General features: G+C 40.6%; 2 protein-coding genes across 4 annotated transcripts; one reads left to right on the top strand and one right to left on the bottom strand.

The window, feature by feature from the left end:
* Positions 1–1599: 1599 nt before the first annotated feature.
* On the bottom strand, positions 1600–3385 carry DDX28 (DEAD-box helicase 28). The gene has a single exon (XM_064722799.1). The coding sequence runs from the start codon at positions 3368–3370 to the stop codon at positions 1739–1741; it is 1632 nt and encodes a 543-aa protein (XP_064578869.1). The 5' UTR covers positions 3371–3385; the 3' UTR covers positions 1600–1738.
* On the top strand, positions 2706–18918 carry DUS2 (dihydrouridine synthase 2). Of its 3 annotated transcripts, none has more exons than XM_064722802.1 (16): positions 2706–2812; positions 3799–3938; positions 4814–4859; positions 5549–5640; positions 6488–6531; positions 7187–7247; positions 8339–8386; positions 8986–9051; positions 10684–10754; positions 11141–11227; positions 11333–11501; positions 12438–12559; positions 15137–15280; positions 16428–16515; positions 17148–17221; positions 18413–18782. In XM_064722802.1, exons 2-16 carry the CDS (start codon positions 3816–3818, stop codon positions 18648–18650), a joined length of 1473 nt encoding a protein of 490 aa, XP_064578872.1. In that variant the 5' UTR covers positions 2706–2812; positions 3799–3815; the 3' UTR covers positions 18651–18782. The 3 variants fall into 3 exon arrangements, with proteins under 3 accessions (XP_064578872.1, XP_064578870.1, XP_064578871.1); XM_064722800.1 differs by lacking the exon at positions 2706–2812 and adding an exon at positions 3420–3475 and having other exon boundaries at positions 18413–18918; XM_064722801.1 differs by lacking the exon at positions 2706–2812 and adding an exon at positions 3523–3660.
* Positions 18919–19310: the final 392 nt, after the last annotated feature.

Below are 19310 nucleotides of genomic sequence, written 5' to 3'. Positions count from 1 at the left end.
GGTTTTGTTGGTAAATAGTGTTCTCTTGAATCTATCGACCCAAGTGGCTTTTTATTAGCCACTTTAGTATATAAATGCCTGACATTTGTGGTGAGGGTTTGTTTGGGTTTTTCGACAAACTGCTGTGATCAACAGTGCCCTAGCAACACAAGGTAAGGGCATTGTACCAAGTTCAAGGTTATTACTTGTAACTATATGAAGTGCATATTACTTCAAAAGTAGGAAGCAAATTGCTGAAAGAATTTCATTATTTCACTGTGTTGTCTAATTCAGTATTTCTGTGTACTGCAATCCAGACTGCCATAGACTGTAAAAATGTAAATTACAGAAGTTAAACTACAATTTGTTGTCCATACAACGAATGGGTTTCCAGTCTCCAAATGGAACACTCTTTCACTATATTTCTAAAGCTTGGGAGCTATTGTATTAAATAATTTTACTACAGTTTGTAACTTCCTTTATGAGCCTCCTAAATGTGCAATATGAACAGAGCACAAGTGCAACAGGATGAAGTCACTGCCTGATCCTTGGGTGACTATCTGTGCAAGTTTTCTCTTTGTTTAACTTTTACTCTCAGTATACTGAGAGTAGCTCCAGTGAATTATTTCCTTAGGAACTAGATTTAGATTCAATGATGTGATCTTCTCATTTACTATAATGTAGAAATCTACTATTACTACATTTCCAGTGACTGCATAGCCTAAAGTGGAGAGCATGGGAAAAACAGCCACCCAGAGAAAGGGTTGGGGCAAATCACTGCACAGAAATCAGAGCTAAAATGCTTATTTGTGTGACTATATACCATGGATACAAACTAGCAGCTAGATATGAAATAACCTCACATTCACTTCAACTCTCTTGGTTGGAAGCAAAGTAGGACAAAGGCACAACATTCAAAAGAAGTCCTACACTCACTCTGTTAGGTGAGAGTCATTAGAACCTGTGAGTCAACACACTTCTTTTATTTAACAGAAGCCATCTTCCAGTGTGCTGGGGTTGGGGTTTTTTGGTTTTTTTACAACCAGTTCAAAAACTGTACATGTCACTATAGTATGCAGAAAAAAAAATGTACAGGAAACACTTTAGGGCTTTTTATTTAATTTATTTTTATTTAATATAATATGAAGGAGCAAGATCCCATTTCTCAGTGAAAGGTAACCATAAAATAACAAATTAAGGCCTTGAAAGAGCCCCAGGCATTATTGTGCCTTCTCATTCCCACTGTACAGGTATCTGGTCTAGAATTCTCTAAATGAACTGCTACATCACAAGAAAATAAAGCATCCTTTGTCCTTTAGACCTTTGTGTCTGTAACTGGTCAGGTTTTTTCTTCTGCCACAGTAGCAATTTTTCAGTTTTAATAACGAATATTAGCTGATGGTAGTGGGCAGTAATGAAATGCAATAGAACTGTATATCATACAAACATACTTTTATTTGGACTTGCATTTAAATTATGTCTCAAAATAAGGAAACCAAATCAACTGATGAAGTAATTCTTCAATATTCTCCAAACGCATTCTGTTACTCTCTTACTAGCTTCCTTTGAGAAAGCCACATGCTGGGATAGCTGTGCAAATGAATACTGCAGCTTCCAGAACAGTGCACAAAGTTAACCTGATCACCTGGTTCTGAAACTCAGCTCTATTCTTTCAATCTGCCTTACACAAAGCAGCTCATCCACTCTGCCTTAACGGCCTCAAGGGAAGCCCCTACCAGGGAATGCCGGGCAACCTGAATCAACCTGCATTAGGAGAAGGTTTATTAATAGAGTCCATTCCTGGGAGACCCGTCCTTTTCCGGGCTGCAGTCTCTATTTTCCGTACCAGGTCCACGTCCCACCGATGGGTGACAAAACTAACCACAGCTCCGGGTGCCTTGCTCCCGACCCGGCCGACTCTCCCGGCACGGTGCAGGTAGTCCTGCAGGGTGTCCGGGAAGTCATAGTTGACCACCAGCTGCACACTGCTGGTGTCCAGCCCCCGGGAGGCAAGGTCAGTGCAGACAAGGACAGACACATCACCTTTCTGGAAAGAGGCGAAGATGCCGGCTCTAGCAGCCGCCGACATCTGCCCCTGCAGCCTCAGGTGCTTGATTCTGTGGTCGTCCAGGATATAGCCCAGCCAGTTGACGGTGCTGGCACTGTTGCAGAAGATGAGAACAGCCCCGCCTGATGATGGGCGCTCCTTGAGCAGCTGCAGCAATTCGGGCAGCTTGTCCCGGCCTTTGAGGCGGACAAACTTCTGCTGGACGTGAGGCGGCAGGCGGTGCAGGCTCTGGGTGCTGAGGGTGACAAACCGGCCCACGTCAGTGAACTTCGCCAGCGTCTCGCTGAGCCCCGCGGGGAAGGTGGCTCCGACCACGACCACCTGCGTCCTCTCCTCGTCGGGCCCGGCCGGCCCGGGAGCGCCGGCGGCCAGGGGCGCGTGTGCCAGGATCTCCTCCAGCAACTCCGTGAAGGACTCGTCCATCAGCGAGTCCGCCTCGTCCAGCACCATCCAGCGCAGCCTCTCCAGGGCCAGGAAGCGCCGCCGCAGCGCCTCCCGCAGCGCGCCGGGGGTGCCCAGCAGCACGGCGGGGCCCGGCGGCGGCGCCCGCAGCTGCCTCCGCAGCCCGCCCGCGGCCCCGCCGCCCGTGAGGCCGCGCACCGCCAGCCCCGCGGGCGCGCACAGCGCCGCCGCCACCGCGCCCACCTGCGCCGCCAGCTCCCGCGACGGCAGCACCACCAGCCCGCGGGGCGCCGCCGGCCCCGCCGCCGCCTCCGCTGCCGGCGCCTCGGGGCGGCCGAGCAGGCGCTCCAGCAGCGGCAGCAGGTACGCCAGAGTCTTCCCGCTGCCCGTCTCGGCAGCGCACAGCGCGCTGCGGCCGCGGCGCAGCGCGGGGATGGCGAGGCGCTGCACGGCCGTGGGCCGGCCGATGGAGAGCCGCTCCAGGCCGGCCAGCAGCGCCGGCTGCAGCCCCAGCTCGGCGAAGGTCGGGCCCTGTCCCCCCTCAGCCGGCAGCGCCTGCACGGCGGGAGCCGCCTGCTGCGAGGGTTCTAGCTGGAAGTAATCCCCGTACGCCTTCCGGTGCTTCCATCCCGCCGACACCAGCGGCGGCTGCTCCCAGCGCCCCACAGTCTGCCAGCGGGGCTGGCTCAGCTCCGGCCGCCGGCTCCGCAGCAGCAGCTTCCCGGAACGCGGCGCCGCCGCCTCCCGCTGCTCGCGCCGCCGGCGCTGCGCGCCCCGCTGCAGGCGCTGCCGCAGGGCCCAGGGGACGCGCACCACGGCCCCGGGGGGCTGCGGGCTCCCCGCCGCCGCCGCTGTCCCGCTGCCCGCCGGCCGCCGCGGCAGCAGCAGCGGGAGGGCGAGCCCTGCCCGGCCCAGCGCCATCGCGGTCCCCACGTGGGGCGGTGGCGCTGCCCGATGACGCCTGAAACAGGCGCTGGCCCCGGTTCTCCCCGCCCCGCGGAGCCGCGGCGGAGCCACGCGAGGACGGTGAGTGTGGCCGGTGGTGCCGCTCCGTTCTTTCGCCTTTTTCCGCTGCCGGCTGAGAGGGTTCCCCGCGCCGCCACCGCGGGAGCAGTCGCGGCCCTGAGGGGCTCCGGCAGGGGCGGCGCGGGGCCCCTCGCTCGGGAAGGAGCCCGTGGGGCGGGGAGCAGCCCCCGGCGCCCTCAGGCTGGGTGAGCTCGGTCCCCGCTGCCCTGCGAGCCCCTCACACCTGGCGGGGCACACACCGCCCCTTCCCAGGAAAGGACGCGCCTCTGTTTGCGGGTGGGAAATGACACTCCGTGACGGTGCCCTTGGGCTCTCTCTTTCAGGGGGTACAGCAGCGGGAATGACGGTGAACACACCGCTGTGCTTCAGGGGAAAGAAGATCCTGGCTCCAATGGTGCGAGTGGGGACGCTGCCCATGCGGCTGCTTGCTCTGGACTACGGTGCTGATATCGTGTACTGTGAGGTATGGAGAAGGAGCTGATGAGGCGGTTTTATCTAATAATATTGTTATTAAGGAAAATATAAATGGACTTTTTTCATTGTATGACTTGTTCTTTTACACATAGTTTTCCATTAAAAATGAGGAAAGAAGAATCTCTGTCTTGAGGCATTTCTCTGAGCCATTCTCAACTTATGGCAAATCCATATTTAAAGACTGTTCAGTAACTTCAAGTAATTTAGACAAAACACCATCACAATTTCCTCAAGTTGTACTTTTATTTGCCTTTTGGGGGGGTAGAGGGTTTTTTGTATTTTTTTTTCAGCAGAGTCAGAACTTTGAAGGAACTTTGAAGGCTGACTTCATGTCTCACCTGGTTAGTTCTGCTGTGCCTCCATGTATTTCACTCTTAGTATTGTTCTCGTTATTTCTTGAACGCTTTTTTTTAAGCTGCCTGAAATTGAGGTGTGGGGTGCTCAGCACAAGAACTGTTAGAACGGATCCAGAGGATGCCACAGTGCTGATCAGAGTGCTGGAGCACCTCTCCTACAAACACAGGCTGAGAGAGTTGGGATTGTTCTCTCTGGAGAAGAGAAGGCTCTGAGGAGACCTCGTTGAGCTCTTCCAGTACTTAAAGGGAGCTTTTAAAAAGGAGGGAGAGGAACATTTTACAAGGACAGATAGTGATAGGATCGGGTAATAGTTTTAAACTAGAGAGTGGAGAGCTTTAGATTAGATATTGGTAAGAAGTTCTTTAACCAGAGGGTGCTGAGGTACTGGGACAGGTTGCTCAGAGAATTGGTCTCTCTAGATAATTACTTAATAAAATGGGCAATTGTTTAGAGCTGACAGGCTGAAACAATTCAACTCACTGAGATTTTTTTATCCTTTCTACTCAGGAGTTGATTGACATAAAGATGCTGCAGTGTAAGAGGGTTATAAATGGTAAGTGTAATACCTGCAAGAAGTCTCTTTTCTAGTTAAAGGGTAATTATTTCTCTGAAGCATTTTCCTAGTGATTATAGTGATGTATCAGTACTTACCATCTCCCTGAATTGTGTCTAGGGGCTTACAGTAAGGTTTTGAAGTGCTGCCTTAGACCTGCTGCTCTATATTTTCAAACTTCCAGTTTGCTTGGACTGCAGTAGAGACAGTTTCCAATTATGTGTCTTTTTAACTGTTAGCTGTTTGTGACATGATAATATACACACCTTTTAGTTTACTCCAACAAGGAAGCAACACATACAAGAACTCACTGTTTATCAATCATTTATTAACTTGAAGTCCTTGGGCTGGACTTGCAATAACATGATTGTCACTGCAAGTTCTTAAAAGGGTATCTTTGAGACCTGGCCCTCTCTGAGTGGCGTAGAAACAGTTGTTTGCAGTGTCCCTGCTGGGAAACAGAAGTTCACTACAAATCTCCTCTCCCCTCCTGCCCCTTCCCAAAAATAGTACTGTTCAATCTGGCTGAGTCATCATTGGGCTTTGATACTTTTCAAAGAACATCACATGCCTTTGATGGCATTTCATTTATATACAAATGACATGGTCATTTGACTTTTTTTAGTTTTTGCATTTGTAGCATTTGTACAGAATTTTTATCTGTTTTATCTGTTTCTCATTTCATACAGAAGTACTTGAAACAGTGGACTTTGTTGCACCTAATGACAGAGTTGTTTTCAGAACTTGTGAAAGGGAGAGGGAACATGTTGTCTTCCAAATGGTAAGAAACCAGATACTCTTCTAACAACATAGTTAAATGAGGTGGCTTCACACCAAAGGTGCTGCAGAATTTCTGAGCTGTTGCTACAAATCAAGATTCTGCATTGTAAGTTCTCCTAAGAGGTGATTAAGATAACCTCTGTGCTCCTCAGCAGCTTGGTTTTGTAAGAGGTACCTTAGATATTTCTGAACTTATGGATGTGGATATAAATTGTGCTGATGTCTGATCACACATTGAAGTTTTTCACTGTCCTGTGGACAGTGTCACTGGAAAGACTGAAAGAGGCAGCATTGTTTAGTATAGATAAGAGAGGATTAATGATTGCATTGGCTTTGCACAAATGGGTTAAAGATTCTCTTTGCTGAAGAGAAAATGACAGTGATTTGCTCTTAGAGACCACTCTGTGTAGGACAAGAGATGATGGGCTTGGAGGGAGGGGGAAGCATGAGTGGACTGCATTAGATACTGAAAAGACCTTTTTCAGTGGTAATGTAGCCCTCAAATAAGTTGCTTGTAGAGTCTGTAGAATTGTTATTAGTGGAGCTTTTTAAGAACATTAAAATAGATATCTGTTGCTGAGGGGCTAAGAACATTTGATATTGCTGTAGGTGAAGAGGGCAGACAGACCTCTTTGGATGCATTTTTGTATCACCTTTTATCATCCAGTGGCTGACTCCACTATGTGCTGTAGGTAAATGTTTGAAGCATCCAGTGTGCCTCTGAGTGGGTCTCTGTCTGCACTGAATGTTCAGAACAAATATAATTGTACACATGTGCAAGTAAGCACCTTGGTTTTTTATTAATTTGTGATATTTTGTAATTATAAATCCTCTTCTTTTACCAACAGGGTTCAGCAGATGCTGAAAGAGCCCTGGCAGTAGCTAAACTTGTGTAAGTCATCTTCTCTCAGCCCCTTCCCACCTTGGGTTTGTTTGGGATTTTTTGTGCAGAGGAATTATTGTAGAAGACAGTTTTTTTATGATACCTCTTGATAGAACCAGGAAAAGTTCAGCTGCATGAATTCTGTGCTGGGATGGCTTCTTGCTAGTGCAAGTGTGTCCTTGATCTCTCCAGAATGAATTTTCCTGGGTATTGCACAGCTGCAAGACCAATATGCTTGAAAATGTGGTTTAAAGCCTGCAGTAATGTATTGTGCAGAAACCAAAAGTGGCTTTTAAAAAGGTGGTTTTAAGCCTCCATTTAAAGAGATGGAAGTTTCAATAGGACTTACTGTAGTGATGAATTTAGTGGTGGATATACTTTATATAGGATTAAATATATAGAATGTATCTGAGATGAGTATCTGCAGCTTCTGCACAGCACTGGTTATTGAAACCTGTGAACAGTCTGATCTTCAGACCATCATTAATATTTATATATTTAACTTAAATAAGTGAGAAGCTAAAAATTCAGAAGTTCAAATTTACCTTAAGTTCTCATTTAAGTCTTTATGATGGTGGAACAATCATAATGTTGGCAAGATGTCTGTCTCTTGATTCTTGTTCTAATATGCTAAAAAATATTTTGATTTTTCCTTCTCTTTCAGAGAGAGTGATGTGGCTGGTATTGATATCAACATGGGATGCCCAAAAGAATATTCTACTAAGGCAAGTGTATTTTGATTCCTCTTAAATGAGCCTTTTGTGTCTTGGAGATATGGAGTGTGGAGTACATGGTCTGGTTTTCAAATTCAAGCAGTAAAATTTTGATGAAGAGAAAAATTAAATTTAATTATTTGTAGTAAGCAGAACACTCTAGAAGGTGTCACGGCCCTAATACAGTAAAATAACATAGACTGTTAGAAAATTGCATTCTTAAAGGCTGGATAAAATGAAGTGTTTAGGATTTTTTAGTATTTTTCTGAAGTCATTAATTCATTGGGTGAGTGGAATAAGTTCCGCCTAGCCTTAATAAAAACTGAAATCAGAATTTGTCATTTGAGCAAATGACTGGCAAAATACAGTCACAACTTAGCTATGCTGAATTCAGTTCTTTGTCAGTTTTAAATGAGAGTACAATGGGTCACTTAAAACCTGTTTTGTTTGTTTTGTAATAAAGCACATTCAGTTCTAAATTAGTCCTGTGTCTGGGACTACAGCAGAGCAGTCAAACTGATTGTTAGGACTGTTAAGCTACTTGGTGTAGAGATAAAGGATCAATAAATTGAACCATGGCACTCCATTTTCATGTCAAATGCTCCACAGAGCTGTAATTAAGAACAAAACACCAAATATCCATCTTGTACTAGGGTGAAATATCAGGAGTACAACTGCTGGTGAGTGGTTGTTCTCCAACAATAGTTCTGGATCAAAAAAATTTGTACAAAAAAGTTGTTGGCCTCTGCATCTATGTATGCAGATGAAATGGTGTGGGAAGAAAAGCTAAAATATTGAATTGTTCATAATTATGTTATGGATGAAAAATGGATGATTATGTTTGCTAAAATAGCTTTCTGAAATCCTGTCTGTTCCTTAAAGTGATGAGAACAAGTTGATAATTACTGCTGAATTATTCTGATACAGGTCTAAGAAATGTAGCACCAAGGTGTTTAGTAATGCTTCTGTATTTTAAATTTTGCCATTTTTTTCCTTAATATGATATTGTGCTTTTGTGCTTTTGTTGTGGTCTGCTATTAGGCAAAACAATTGAGTTGAAAACTGTGTTTGCCTAGTGGGTAACAGCTTCTCTGTTTTCCCAGGGAGGTATGGGAGCAGCACTGCTGTCTGATCCTGACAAAATAGAGTCTGTGAGTATCACCTGGTGGGGTTGGAGCTGCCTTGGGAAAATTGTGCACTGTGCTCTACTGGCAGCAGGAATGGGTAGCATAGACAACAAATTTGTGATTGCTTGAGTGGAATACTCAGTTTAGGACACTGGAGTTAAGGTCATAGATAAATATTCTTGATTTAGTTCTCCTTGCCATTATCTGGACTGTAAAACTTCTACTTCTGGATTTTTTTTCAGTTTAAAAACTTTCAGTGTGGTGCAGTATTTGTGAGTTTTACATGTCTATGCATGTAATTTGAAATCAGAGTTCACTGGTCACACCATATTAAAAGCAGGGTTGAAACTCCAGCAGCAGTTAATTGCTCTCTAAAATCCCAGTTCAAATCAACAAAGAATTGTAAATAAAAATGTCTTAGACTATAAGTAGGCTAGTATACTTACTGGATAAAATTGTATATTCAGTTACAGGTTGTATATGTCTGTCTAGCATGTAAGATTCTTTATACAGGTTTAATAAACAGTGTTACATTATTCTAATTTATTTTCAAGAGAGAAAGGAGGAGAGTTTTAGTAATGCCACTGTTGTGATCAGATTTTTGTCTTCTCTTTTTTTTTCAGATATTGACCACCCTTGTTAAAGGAATTTGTAAACCAATAACCTGCAAAATCCGCATTTTGCCCTCAGTAAGAGCATAAATTGTTCTGAATTGTTCAGCTGTTCCTGCTGTGATTTGCTATCAGTTAGAATATATGTTGTTCTAGTATGTTTCACTGTACGCCTGTTGCTGTGAAATAGCACTTGGAATTTACAATTTCCGTTTGGGATGCTGTCCCAGCGTAAATCTGACCTGCAGGTGCACAGAGACTGTGGCTGTGGCCTTGTCAGTTTCTATGGTAGACAAGGGCACAAAGGCTTTTATCCTCTAAATTTCTCAACTGAGTCATTTTTATGTCATAGAGGTACAAAAGGGTGTAGGCCAGCACCCTCAAGCAGTCACTAGATGCTGTTCGTTCCTATTTTTCACATGGGGTGACCAATAGATAATTGTTTTCTGTTCTTTTAGACTAATTTTTCTTCCATACTGTTTTCTTGTTCTTGTGATTAGAACAGCCAATGGGGTCTGTCTTTTTCAGGATCTTTTTCCAGAATTTTTTTACAGCTGATGTAGCTTCCTTACTGCTTTTTTTTTTTTTTTAAGATGAATTCTCTACATATTTTTAAACCTCCAAAAGATTGTACCTTTTGGAGTACCTTCTCTTTTAAAGACTGATTATTTAGCAATTGAGTATTTAATTACAATTTAGCAATTGGGTGTTTAATTACTTCCCAGATACTATGATTGCATATGACCTAAACAGATATTTCAGTAGATGGATGAACTCTACCTGAGCCAGCTTTGTTCAGAAGTCATTTATGTGCTGGGATAAACAAATGAAGCTTGTGTGAAAAGAATCAGTAACCCAGTCTCAGATCATTTTGGTTCTGGAGTATTAAATTAGAGAACCTTTATGCTAGAGCCTTTTCCCTTTTTGTTGCAAGCTGGTTTTGGATAATGTCATCCATCAGAGCATCAGGTGAGCTTCTGCCTCTGCATCCCTGCCAGCTGGGACATGTTGCAGTTTTCAGCCTGAATCTGATATCTTTGGGATGAGCCACAGATATTCCTTCAGCTTTTGAAAGGAAAATTTGCCTTTTTTTCATTCTCCCTTTCCCTAAAGATGCATAAGACAGGCTAGTGCAGCAGTGTGAAAATTTTATTTCTGCTTCTTAAGAGCATTTTACCTCTTTGAAGATATACTGGGCATGTAAGAGTATCCTTAGAATATTTTAGATGCTGGTTAACATTTTTAAGACACATCTGAGAGGAATATTTATAGTTTTGTGATTGCATGTTAGGTTGATTTCAGAAGGCATCCTCTGACTGAAAAGCATTTTAATTACAATTTACAGAGTAGTCATTAGAGAGGACTTGCTAATCAAATGTTCCAGTCATTTTCCATTGACAGTCTGAAAACCTTTGGAAAATATTCTCCCACTACAGAGTATTGTGTTACCTGGTTGGAGAAAGTTTGTAATCTGTAGGTTCAAGGAAGCATTGAAAATGGATTCTTTTTTTCTGCCATAGCATGTAGGTCTTTAATTGTAGTATATATTAAATGTTTGTACATGTTATGTTATTGATTAAAGGCAGGAATCACATCCTTCTTGATAAAAGACTTTCAGCATTTGTTTCTACAATGCCACATTATAGTTATTCATGATAGTTATTCCTTTTGCTTTGAATTGAAATCATATCAGACTGTCTTATCTCTCAGGTGGAGGATACTGTCAATCTGGTGAAGAGGATAGAGAAAACTGGCATTGCTGCCATTGCAGTCCATGGAAGGTAAATGGATTTTAGGCAAAAAAGATTTTTTAGTTTGTTGATGACTGTACCACAGTATGATATGACTGATACGAGTATCCTCTATACACTAAATGTAATGTGTGGTTCTGATTTCAACTGTTAACTGAACTGGTGTTCTAGGAAATCAAGTCAGTAATTAGGGAATTAAACTCCTTGCTGCTCTTTTCCTAAATATTTTTACTCAAGACCAAATAAAACTAAAATTATCTTGCATACTTTGTATCTAAAAAATGAAATATATAAAACAAATAAGCTGAAACAAATATATCCCAATAATCCTTGTGTCATGTCTGCTGTGGTTTAGAGATCTATAAATTCCACAGGAAATCTTTGGTCTTGTGTTGGTTTTTTTTTCTGTTGGAAAGGAAGAAGGAGGAGAGGCCTCAGCACCCTGTCCATTGTGATGTGATCAAGGCCATATCTGAAGCTGTCTCCATTCCAGTAATAGCAAAGTAAGTTGGACTAATTAACTCATTCTGGTCAGGTGCCTGTACTTAAAATTTCCAAGTGCAGGCAAAAGAGGCATGATTAATTATATTAGTGTTGTTAACTTTTAGTGGAGGATCTCATGAATTCATTAAGGAATATGCAGACATTGAGACCTTCCAGGAAGCAACAGCTGCCTCATCAGTCATGATTGCTCGTGCTGCCATGTGGAACCCCTCTGTCTTCAGAAAAGAGGGGTTTTGCCCCTTGAAGGATGTCATGCAAGATTACATCAAATATGTATGTTTTTATGAAGATCTTACATGTAATTAACATTGTTTAGAATTGTTAATCCAAATCTTACTGCAGTATCTTAACTCCATTTCAAAGACTTGGTTCTGGGGATATTTTAACATAGTGCATGTTACATGATCCTTGCAAATCAATCCCTGCTTCCTCTGTTTGATTTTGTTTAGAAATCTGTATGGAGAAAACATGCTTTTTTGCCCTTGTTTCTTGGGAACATTTATGAGGCTTACTAAAAATGTAAAGAAATCTAACAATATGTAGTCCAACTCTTTTGAAATCACAGTTGTACAAATTGAGCAGATTATTATATGCAGTACACAATATTGAATTTACAACATTGAACAGAAAGGTGAAAGAGTACTAAATAATCAGTTGCTCCTAGATTCACTTTTAGAAATTAATTACTTTTCACAAACACAGTCAAGAAGTATTTGCAGTAGGAAAGCAAAGGGAATGATTTGCCAATAAAGTAATTGGCAAATTACTATGTTGTAGTACTGTAGTTCCATTAACTAAGTCATCTAATGTATAAAGTTTTATCCATTATTCAAAAGACAAAATTTTAATGATGTCATAGGGAATTAGTCAGAAATCTCAACTTTGATCATGTCATCAAATCAAATTCTTTTTTTAATTTGAGCTTGCTATTAACGAGTTACTAAAATATCAGTGCATTGCTAGTCAATGATGTAAACAGGTCAACTCTTTCTTCAGAAGTATATGAGTCAGTTGAACTTTAGTTGGTGAAGTCATGCCAAAATAATCAGATTATAGTCACATTCATGGGTGGTGTTGAATCTGTTACTGAGGAAACTGCACTGTGGTTTGCCTTTCAAAAATGATTGGGGAAGTCATCAAGACACCATGTGCAGTGCAGAAGATAAATTTGTTTGGTGTGGTTTTGAATTCTCTGTTTCTTTCCATCAGGCAGTGAGGTATGACAATCACTACACCAACACTAAATACTGCTTGTGTCAGATGTTAAGAGAACAGTTGGAAACCACTCAGGGTAAGAAGCTGCACGCTGCACAGTCCACACAGGAGATCTGGTAAGCATGGACTTCAGAAAAGAGTTGTACTCTGTCAAACTTGGACACCACTTCTCTGTCTAGCACTGCCTGGCATTTCACACTGTCAGGAGGTGTTACAAAAACCCCAAAAATAAGCCCAAAAATCTAGATGGAAGATGTGAAATATCAGAGTAAACTTTTTCAGGTTTCCTCCATGCTCAGATGTTAAATCTTTAACCCTAAAACTCTTTATATTCAGCACACTCATTTGAGTGGTGCTTCACTGAGTGACAAGCATTTATCCAGTATTTGCATGAAGTGATTAAGAAAAATTTCAGCTTGTCTGAAATTTTGTGGAACTTGTCTTCTTCCAAGGATTTGATTTAGCTTTCCCACTTGCATGTGAGGTTTGTAATGTTACTGGAATATTTATAACATATTTGTTTTAAAATGAACACTTAGAAACACAGAAGCATGCATCAGAGTTCTCTGGTACTTAATTGTAATTTTTTGTGCTGCTTTTCATTCCTGGAACATCTTAATGAATAATGGCAATCTTTTTGAGAAAATATAGTAGCTTTAAAGAATCTTATCATCCTGCATATCTGAAACAGACTGGATGAAATTTCTCAGTGGGAGAGACAGAAATGAAAGAACAAAAATTTTGAGAGAAACCATAAAATAGGCAGATGAATAAAGAATTAGCACTGAATTAGGAGAATTCAGGTTTGGACACATTTCAAATGGAACTAAAAGCTCTGAGCATGTTGTGTTATAATTATCCTTCTGCTAGAAGGGAGGGGAGGAGTCTCCTTGTTTTTTATAAAATGAACAGTCTGAAACTGTTTGATATCTAATGTGTATGAAAATGGATAGAAATGTTGAAAGCTTGAAATATTTTGAAAAAGAATGTATTGGTTTCTAGCAAACCCTAATCAGCATTCTGTTAACATTCAAAATGAATGGAAATGCCTGCAATCCTTTTGCCATTTTATTTGTTTTTACCAATTTTGGCTTTCTAGAAATAATTCTGTCCATGATTATTACATTACAGTACAATGAAGGGAATTTGTATTGCATATATGAAGGGAGCTAAACTTCATTATTCTTAATGGAGCAGTGGAATCCATGAATAACATTTAAACTTTGCAAGTTACTTTTCATTTTGGCAACTTACTTTCATTTGGCAACTTTGTTTTGGTATGCTAACAGACTATTTTGATTATAGATTTTGAGTTTAGGAAAAAAGATAAAGTATAGATTGGATCTCAAATCTTTTGCAACTTCAGTAAAGTCTTAGCCCAGAGGGTGGTGGTGTTTTCTGCTGCATGAATAGCAATGCAGAATGTGTAAAATAAATACTGTAAGTAACAGTTTTACATAGGTAATTAGAGGTGTAACAGTTCATACACATAAACACTGGATAGAGATCTAGTGTAAAACTATGGAGTTTATGTGCTATGCCTAACAATTCTTTAGGGGCTTCCAAAATCAAACTCTCTGGTTTTGTACATGTGATGCAATACCAGCTTCAAAATGGGCTAAAGCAATGTGTGTGCAGGAGAAGGGGACAGAGAGAGCCATTTGGAAATTTATGAAACTGTTTTTTGCCAGAAAACTTGGTCTTTTAACCCCTGTTCTGAACATCCTGTTTCATGTCCAGATAACTGAGGAACATTCAGTTTTTAAAATGCACCACTTTATCTTCAGACAATTGTAGTGCATAATTCTGCTGTCTCCTGGTGGTGAGGATGGGTTACAGCCATTTGAGCTTTAACCTCAGTGCTGAATGCAAGAGAACAGCCTGCTGCTCTTCCCACAAAACATTTTCATAGCAGTATGTGATAAATTGCCTTCCCTTAGAAGCACATAAGTTAGTATTTTTCAGCTTCATTGCTTTTTTGCTTGGAGCATTGGAGGCTTTGTGGGCAGAATCCATTTTGTCATTGAGCAGTCCTGTATCAATCAGCATCTTCATAGCCAAAAGTAAAAGTCTCTTTTATGCTGCAGGTTTTATTGCCATTATCATCTGCAGAAAATCAATAGTCTCAGTTTTTCAAAGTAGATCCAGCCTGCCATGAGTTTGAAATTTTAAAGGATTTGAGGCTTTTGCCTTTGACTAAAATCCTGGTTTCTGCTTCTCTTTATTTGGGCTTGTAAATAATACTCTGAAGTCAGAAAATCTGAGATTTTGAGGGGTTTGGATGTTATAGTGTTTATTGCTTATAGTATTTTTAATCACTATAATTAGAAGAAAATTCTTTTTCTTACTTTTTGCTTGTAATGCCCTTGTGGAGCTGATGCACCAGGAGTCATGCTGAGATGTTTGTTTGCTGCTTCATCCAACTGCAAGTTATTAATGAACTAATAGCTTGAACGTTGCAGGACCTGTATTTCTGACTGATTCTGCCTGCCCTTCCAGGCTACAAATTGCATATGTAGTGCTGGAAATTAGAACATCCTTTTCCTACTTGTAGCTCAATGTAATGTCACTGTGCAGAATTCAGCCACACTTCCACTTAACATATACTGTAAACACAATTGATTTCTACATTTTCTTTCTCTGTCATAATGTGATTCAAAAATTTATAAACTGATCTCTTTCTGTTTGAATAGTGAAGCCTTTGAAATGGGTGACTTCTATGAAGAAACCACAGCTATTTTTGAAGCAAAGAAAACATCTTTAGAAACCAAGGTGCAAGATGAAGATGACCAAACAGAAGATCCAGATGTAATAAAAATGGCTGTTAGATTTGACAAGTAAGTGTGCAAATCAATTTTTTCACTCTCTTGCATCTCTGAATAATAACTGTGAGGTTGACAGTGTCTTAACAGTTTTTTGAAAATGATGATTTGCAAAACAGCACTTACTGGGTGAATTCCTATGAAGCAGTAAGTGAACATCATTGCATAATCACCACTTTCCCTGTGCCATTTGGATGCTGTAGGATGTTCTTTAGTTCCAGGCTTCCCGAGACTGCTTAATTCTCTCACTTAACTTTTGAAAGTGCTGAGTGCTCTAAAAGAAAATTAAAAATAGAATATCTCCATGTAGAAAAGTGTATTACAAATATGTAGAGTTCAGTTATTTTTAGTGAAACTTGACTAAAACATAATTTTTCTATAAAAAGTCCTGAACAAATTTCTTAATACTCTTCTAAGCAGAGAACACGCTCATCTGAAGTCTTCTAAATGTGTTCCACTCATAAGCTGTTCCTTGAAAAATTAATTCATGGAGTTGAATTCTATTTTATATCATTTTTAATTATAATCTCTGAAGCCCGTAGAATTGCTGTTACTTTCCATGTTAAACTCAGATTTGCTGGTTTTTCTAATAGGCCTATCAAACAGCTCAAGTGTGATATGCAAAATCCTCCACAAATGCAGTCATAGTGCTTTAATATTTAGAGGATATATTACCTGACTCCTTGAGAACTGAATACAGATTTTTTAAAATGTTTTTTTTTTCTGCCATGTGTAAGGGTCTGTAATTCTTTGTTGACAACTGAATAAATTCCTACATTTTCTACCCTTTTTTTTCATTTGATTACTGCTTCGTAACAAAAGCAGCTTCTCCTTTTTACTACTGGTGTTTAATTGGTGCTTATAAGAAGCAGTAGCAAACTGTATCTCTCTTCTGTGTCACATAGAATCTCCTTTCTGCTAAGTATGTCTTCTCTAGCTGTATTACTACAGGATGTAAATGTTCAGGAAAACTTTAGATTTTATTTTAGATGTTTTGTCACGCCTATTACTTGAGTTCTCTAATGAAGAAGAAGCATCTTCTTCATAATTTGAGCTGTAAAATTACACTTCAAATAACTGGTAGAAGTAATACAAAAAGCATCACTGTCTTTTTAAAATAGAACTTTGTGCACAGTTGTTGACAACAAATTTTTCTGTCTAGGCGAGAATATCCACCACAGATCACTCCAAAAATGTATCTTCTGGAATGGTGTAGGAAAGAAAAGCATCCTCAGCCTGTTTATGAAACTGTGAGTCAATGAAAAACCCTTTCAAACCTCTCCCTCTGCCTTGTATATGAAATTAAGTATTTTAGGACTCAAGGTAGTGAGAAATTCTGCTTCCCTCTGGTGTAGCTCTTTCAGAAAGCAGCTGCAGAAATGGTAATGCACACAGGTATGAGAACAGCAGCTTATTTTATTAGAAAATTAAAAATCCAACATCAGGCCTTCAGTCTGCTTTTGATTAATTTGTGAAAGAAGTTGCTGTAACTTCCTGGTCATTATATAGGAGCCCATTACTTTCTTTTACTACCTCTGTGAAGTAAAGAATTAATTCTTGGAATGTTTTCTCTGTTCTTGTACATTGTTACAGATAGGAACTGTATGGGACAGGAGCACCTGTTTGGTTACATGGGAACATTATTTGATTACTTTTTAGTTTTGTAAAGCAAAAATATTTATAACTTGGACAATTTGTTAATTTTTTCATGTTGTATATGTATGGTGAAATTTGCAGTGTGAATTAGAGTAATGTTAAAGTTATATTACTTGTTATCCTTGTCTTTATAAATATGAAGGAATGTTGATGATGTTGTTTCTTATTTAAATTGCATGACTGGTTTTTGACAACCCCTTTCCTTTTAATTCTTTTTTTCCTACAGGTTCAAAGACCACTGGATAGGTTATTCTGCTCAGTAGTGACAGTAGCTGAGCGAAAATACCGATCCACTCTGTGGTAAGCCATCCTTAATGGGTTTTTCAGCTGGCTTTTGGTTTCTGAAATGTTGCTTAAAAACTTGCATTAAAAGGATATTCTAGTTTATTCCATTTGCCTTTGATAAAGGTCAACTGAAAGTTACCTCCTAAAGCTACTTCTAGGTGGGAGAAAGGATGAAAAACTTCTGAGAATTGAATGTGACAGGAGGAAGTAAGCACTGGCATAATCAAGTAAACGGTTACCGATTTTAGTTCACTTTGTGTTAGTCCACAAGCTGTATTGGAAGGGGAGCAAATAGGTGACCCAGTTCCATTCTGTATGTGATGAATGCAGAAAGAAGCCAAGGGAGGCAGAGGGGAATGTTGGAGCAGGTTATGTCTTCAGCCACTGCAGCAGATCCATTCCAATAAGAAGTCAGGACTAAGTGTCTGTATTCAGTGAAGCAGAGTTCTTGGAGATCACGATTAATTAGCAGCTCCATCCAGGCCTGCTCTGGCCTGATGATGGTATTTTATACAATCATCTATTAATACCAGAGTAGATTTGAGGCATTTGTACCTAAGGTGATCTTGATTTAACTGCAAAGCTAGAGCTCAACATTGAACATTTTAAACAGGACAAGCACACACAACTGCTTTGCAGCCTTCCTGTTCAGAGACTTTAGGAAGTTATGCTCAGCTGATATGAAATTTTGAGAAGAAAATGTTTTCAAATACTGACTTCCACAAATGTGTGATGGGCAGTCTTTCTCAGAAGTGACAGAATTTTTATTATTGCGGAACAGTTCCTGCTTTTGTCAGCATCAATGAACTTGAACAGCTGACAGAGAATGTACTTACGCCTGAGCCTCTTTCAAGAAAAGTGATCCTTCATAACTCAGTTTTGTTTAGTGATCAGATTTGTAAAAGTTACCTTTCTGGGGGGCAAACACACATTGGCTGTGTACCTTTGACATGGAGAGTGTTCAGGAGACAAGCCCTGATAGAGATAGATTTTCTAGGAATATTGCATCAGGAGTGAAGCATCAACACTTGACACTCAGCAAGATTGAAATAATTTCTGGAAATGACTTGGTTTGTTTTTCTGCTGTGAGATGACGACTAATGCTGTTTGTTTCATGATGTTGCATCAGAGACAGGAAATTGTCTCTTGGCAGTGTAGAGACCTCAGTTTCTACTTTCACGTGTGCTCTGTGTGCTTGCTCTTCAGGGACAAGTCCAAGAAACTGGCAGAACAGGCTGCAGCTATTGTCTGTCTGAGAGCACTGGGTGTCCCAGAGGGAAAGCTCTGTGAGGGAGAAAATCACCTGATTAACAAACGCAAGAGGGGGGACCAGGAGCCCCTGATTAACAGAGACCATGGAGAGGACCTTGCTGAGCCTTCCCATAAAAAAGCCAATTTTATTGAAGACACTTCTGACATGAATGTGCCGACGATGCCACGATAGCATGGAATTAATGGAAATTAGAGGTTTCATGCCTATGCAGCTGCAAATGAGCTCCTGTTTGTATATCTTGCTGTTCACGTTTCGTTTGGATTCTCTCAGAGACAGATACATTTCCCAGTTGTGAAAGATGCCACTGAGATGTTTACTGTTCACCACCCACTGTCCCTATGGTGCCTTTCAGATGATAATTAGGAACTTGATTTTAAACAACATGGAGAAGGTCATCCCAGTAATAAAACTTTTTTAAAATATCAGGTATTTTCAAAGCAACTTTATCATTGGTTTCATGACTTGTTTTTTTTATTTTTAATAAGTCTACAGTGTGCGGGTAAGACATGTATTGATACATCATCCACAAACAGAGGAATCTAACTGTGTATTGGAACTGTGGAGTTAATCAGAAAAATCAATGTAGGAAAATAATTAGCAGCAAAGTAGACATGGTTGTGTCAATTGAGTTTTATGCATGTTTTGCAAGCTTTGTTTACACCCCTCATGTATCAAGAAAAACTTTTTTTGCAGAAAGAAGGACTTAAAAATTGTAAGACAAGCATTAAAATAACATTCTTCTGTGATAACTTCTACTACGTTTTACCTTCAGAAATATGGCAGTAGAATTAATTGTCCTTTTCTGGTCTAATGTGTTAACAATTGTGTCTT

The sequence above is a fragment of the Zonotrichia leucophrys genome, chromosome 11 (genome assembly GCF_028769735.1).
Source record: "Zonotrichia leucophrys gambelii isolate GWCS_2022_RI chromosome 11, RI_Zleu_2.0, whole genome shotgun sequence".
Taxonomy (NCBI): domain Eukaryota; kingdom Metazoa; phylum Chordata; class Aves; order Passeriformes; family Passerellidae; genus Zonotrichia; species Zonotrichia leucophrys.
The sequence above is the reverse complement of the archived record's forward strand: the minus strand, read 5'-3'. Positions and strand labels throughout refer to the sequence as shown.

Excerpts from the sequence above, each read along its gene's own strand:
- DDX28 (XM_064722799.1), bottom strand. The coding sequence starts at position 3,370 with ATGGCGCTGGGCCGGGCAGGGCTCGCCCTCCCGCTGCTGCTGCCGCGG.
- DUS2 (XM_064722800.1), top strand. The coding sequence starts at position 3,816 with ATGACGGTGAACACACCGCTGTGCTTCAGGGGAAAGAAGATCCTGGCT. Across the intron at positions 7,248-8,338 it reads CAAAAGAATATTCTACTAAG|GGAGGTATGGGAGCAGCACT; the intron begins GCAAGTGTATTT and ends CTGTTTTCCCAG. Across the intron at positions 12,560-15,136 it reads CAGTCCACACAGGAGATCTG|TGAAGCCTTTGAAATGGGTG; the intron begins GTAAGCATGGAC and ends CTGTTTGAATAG.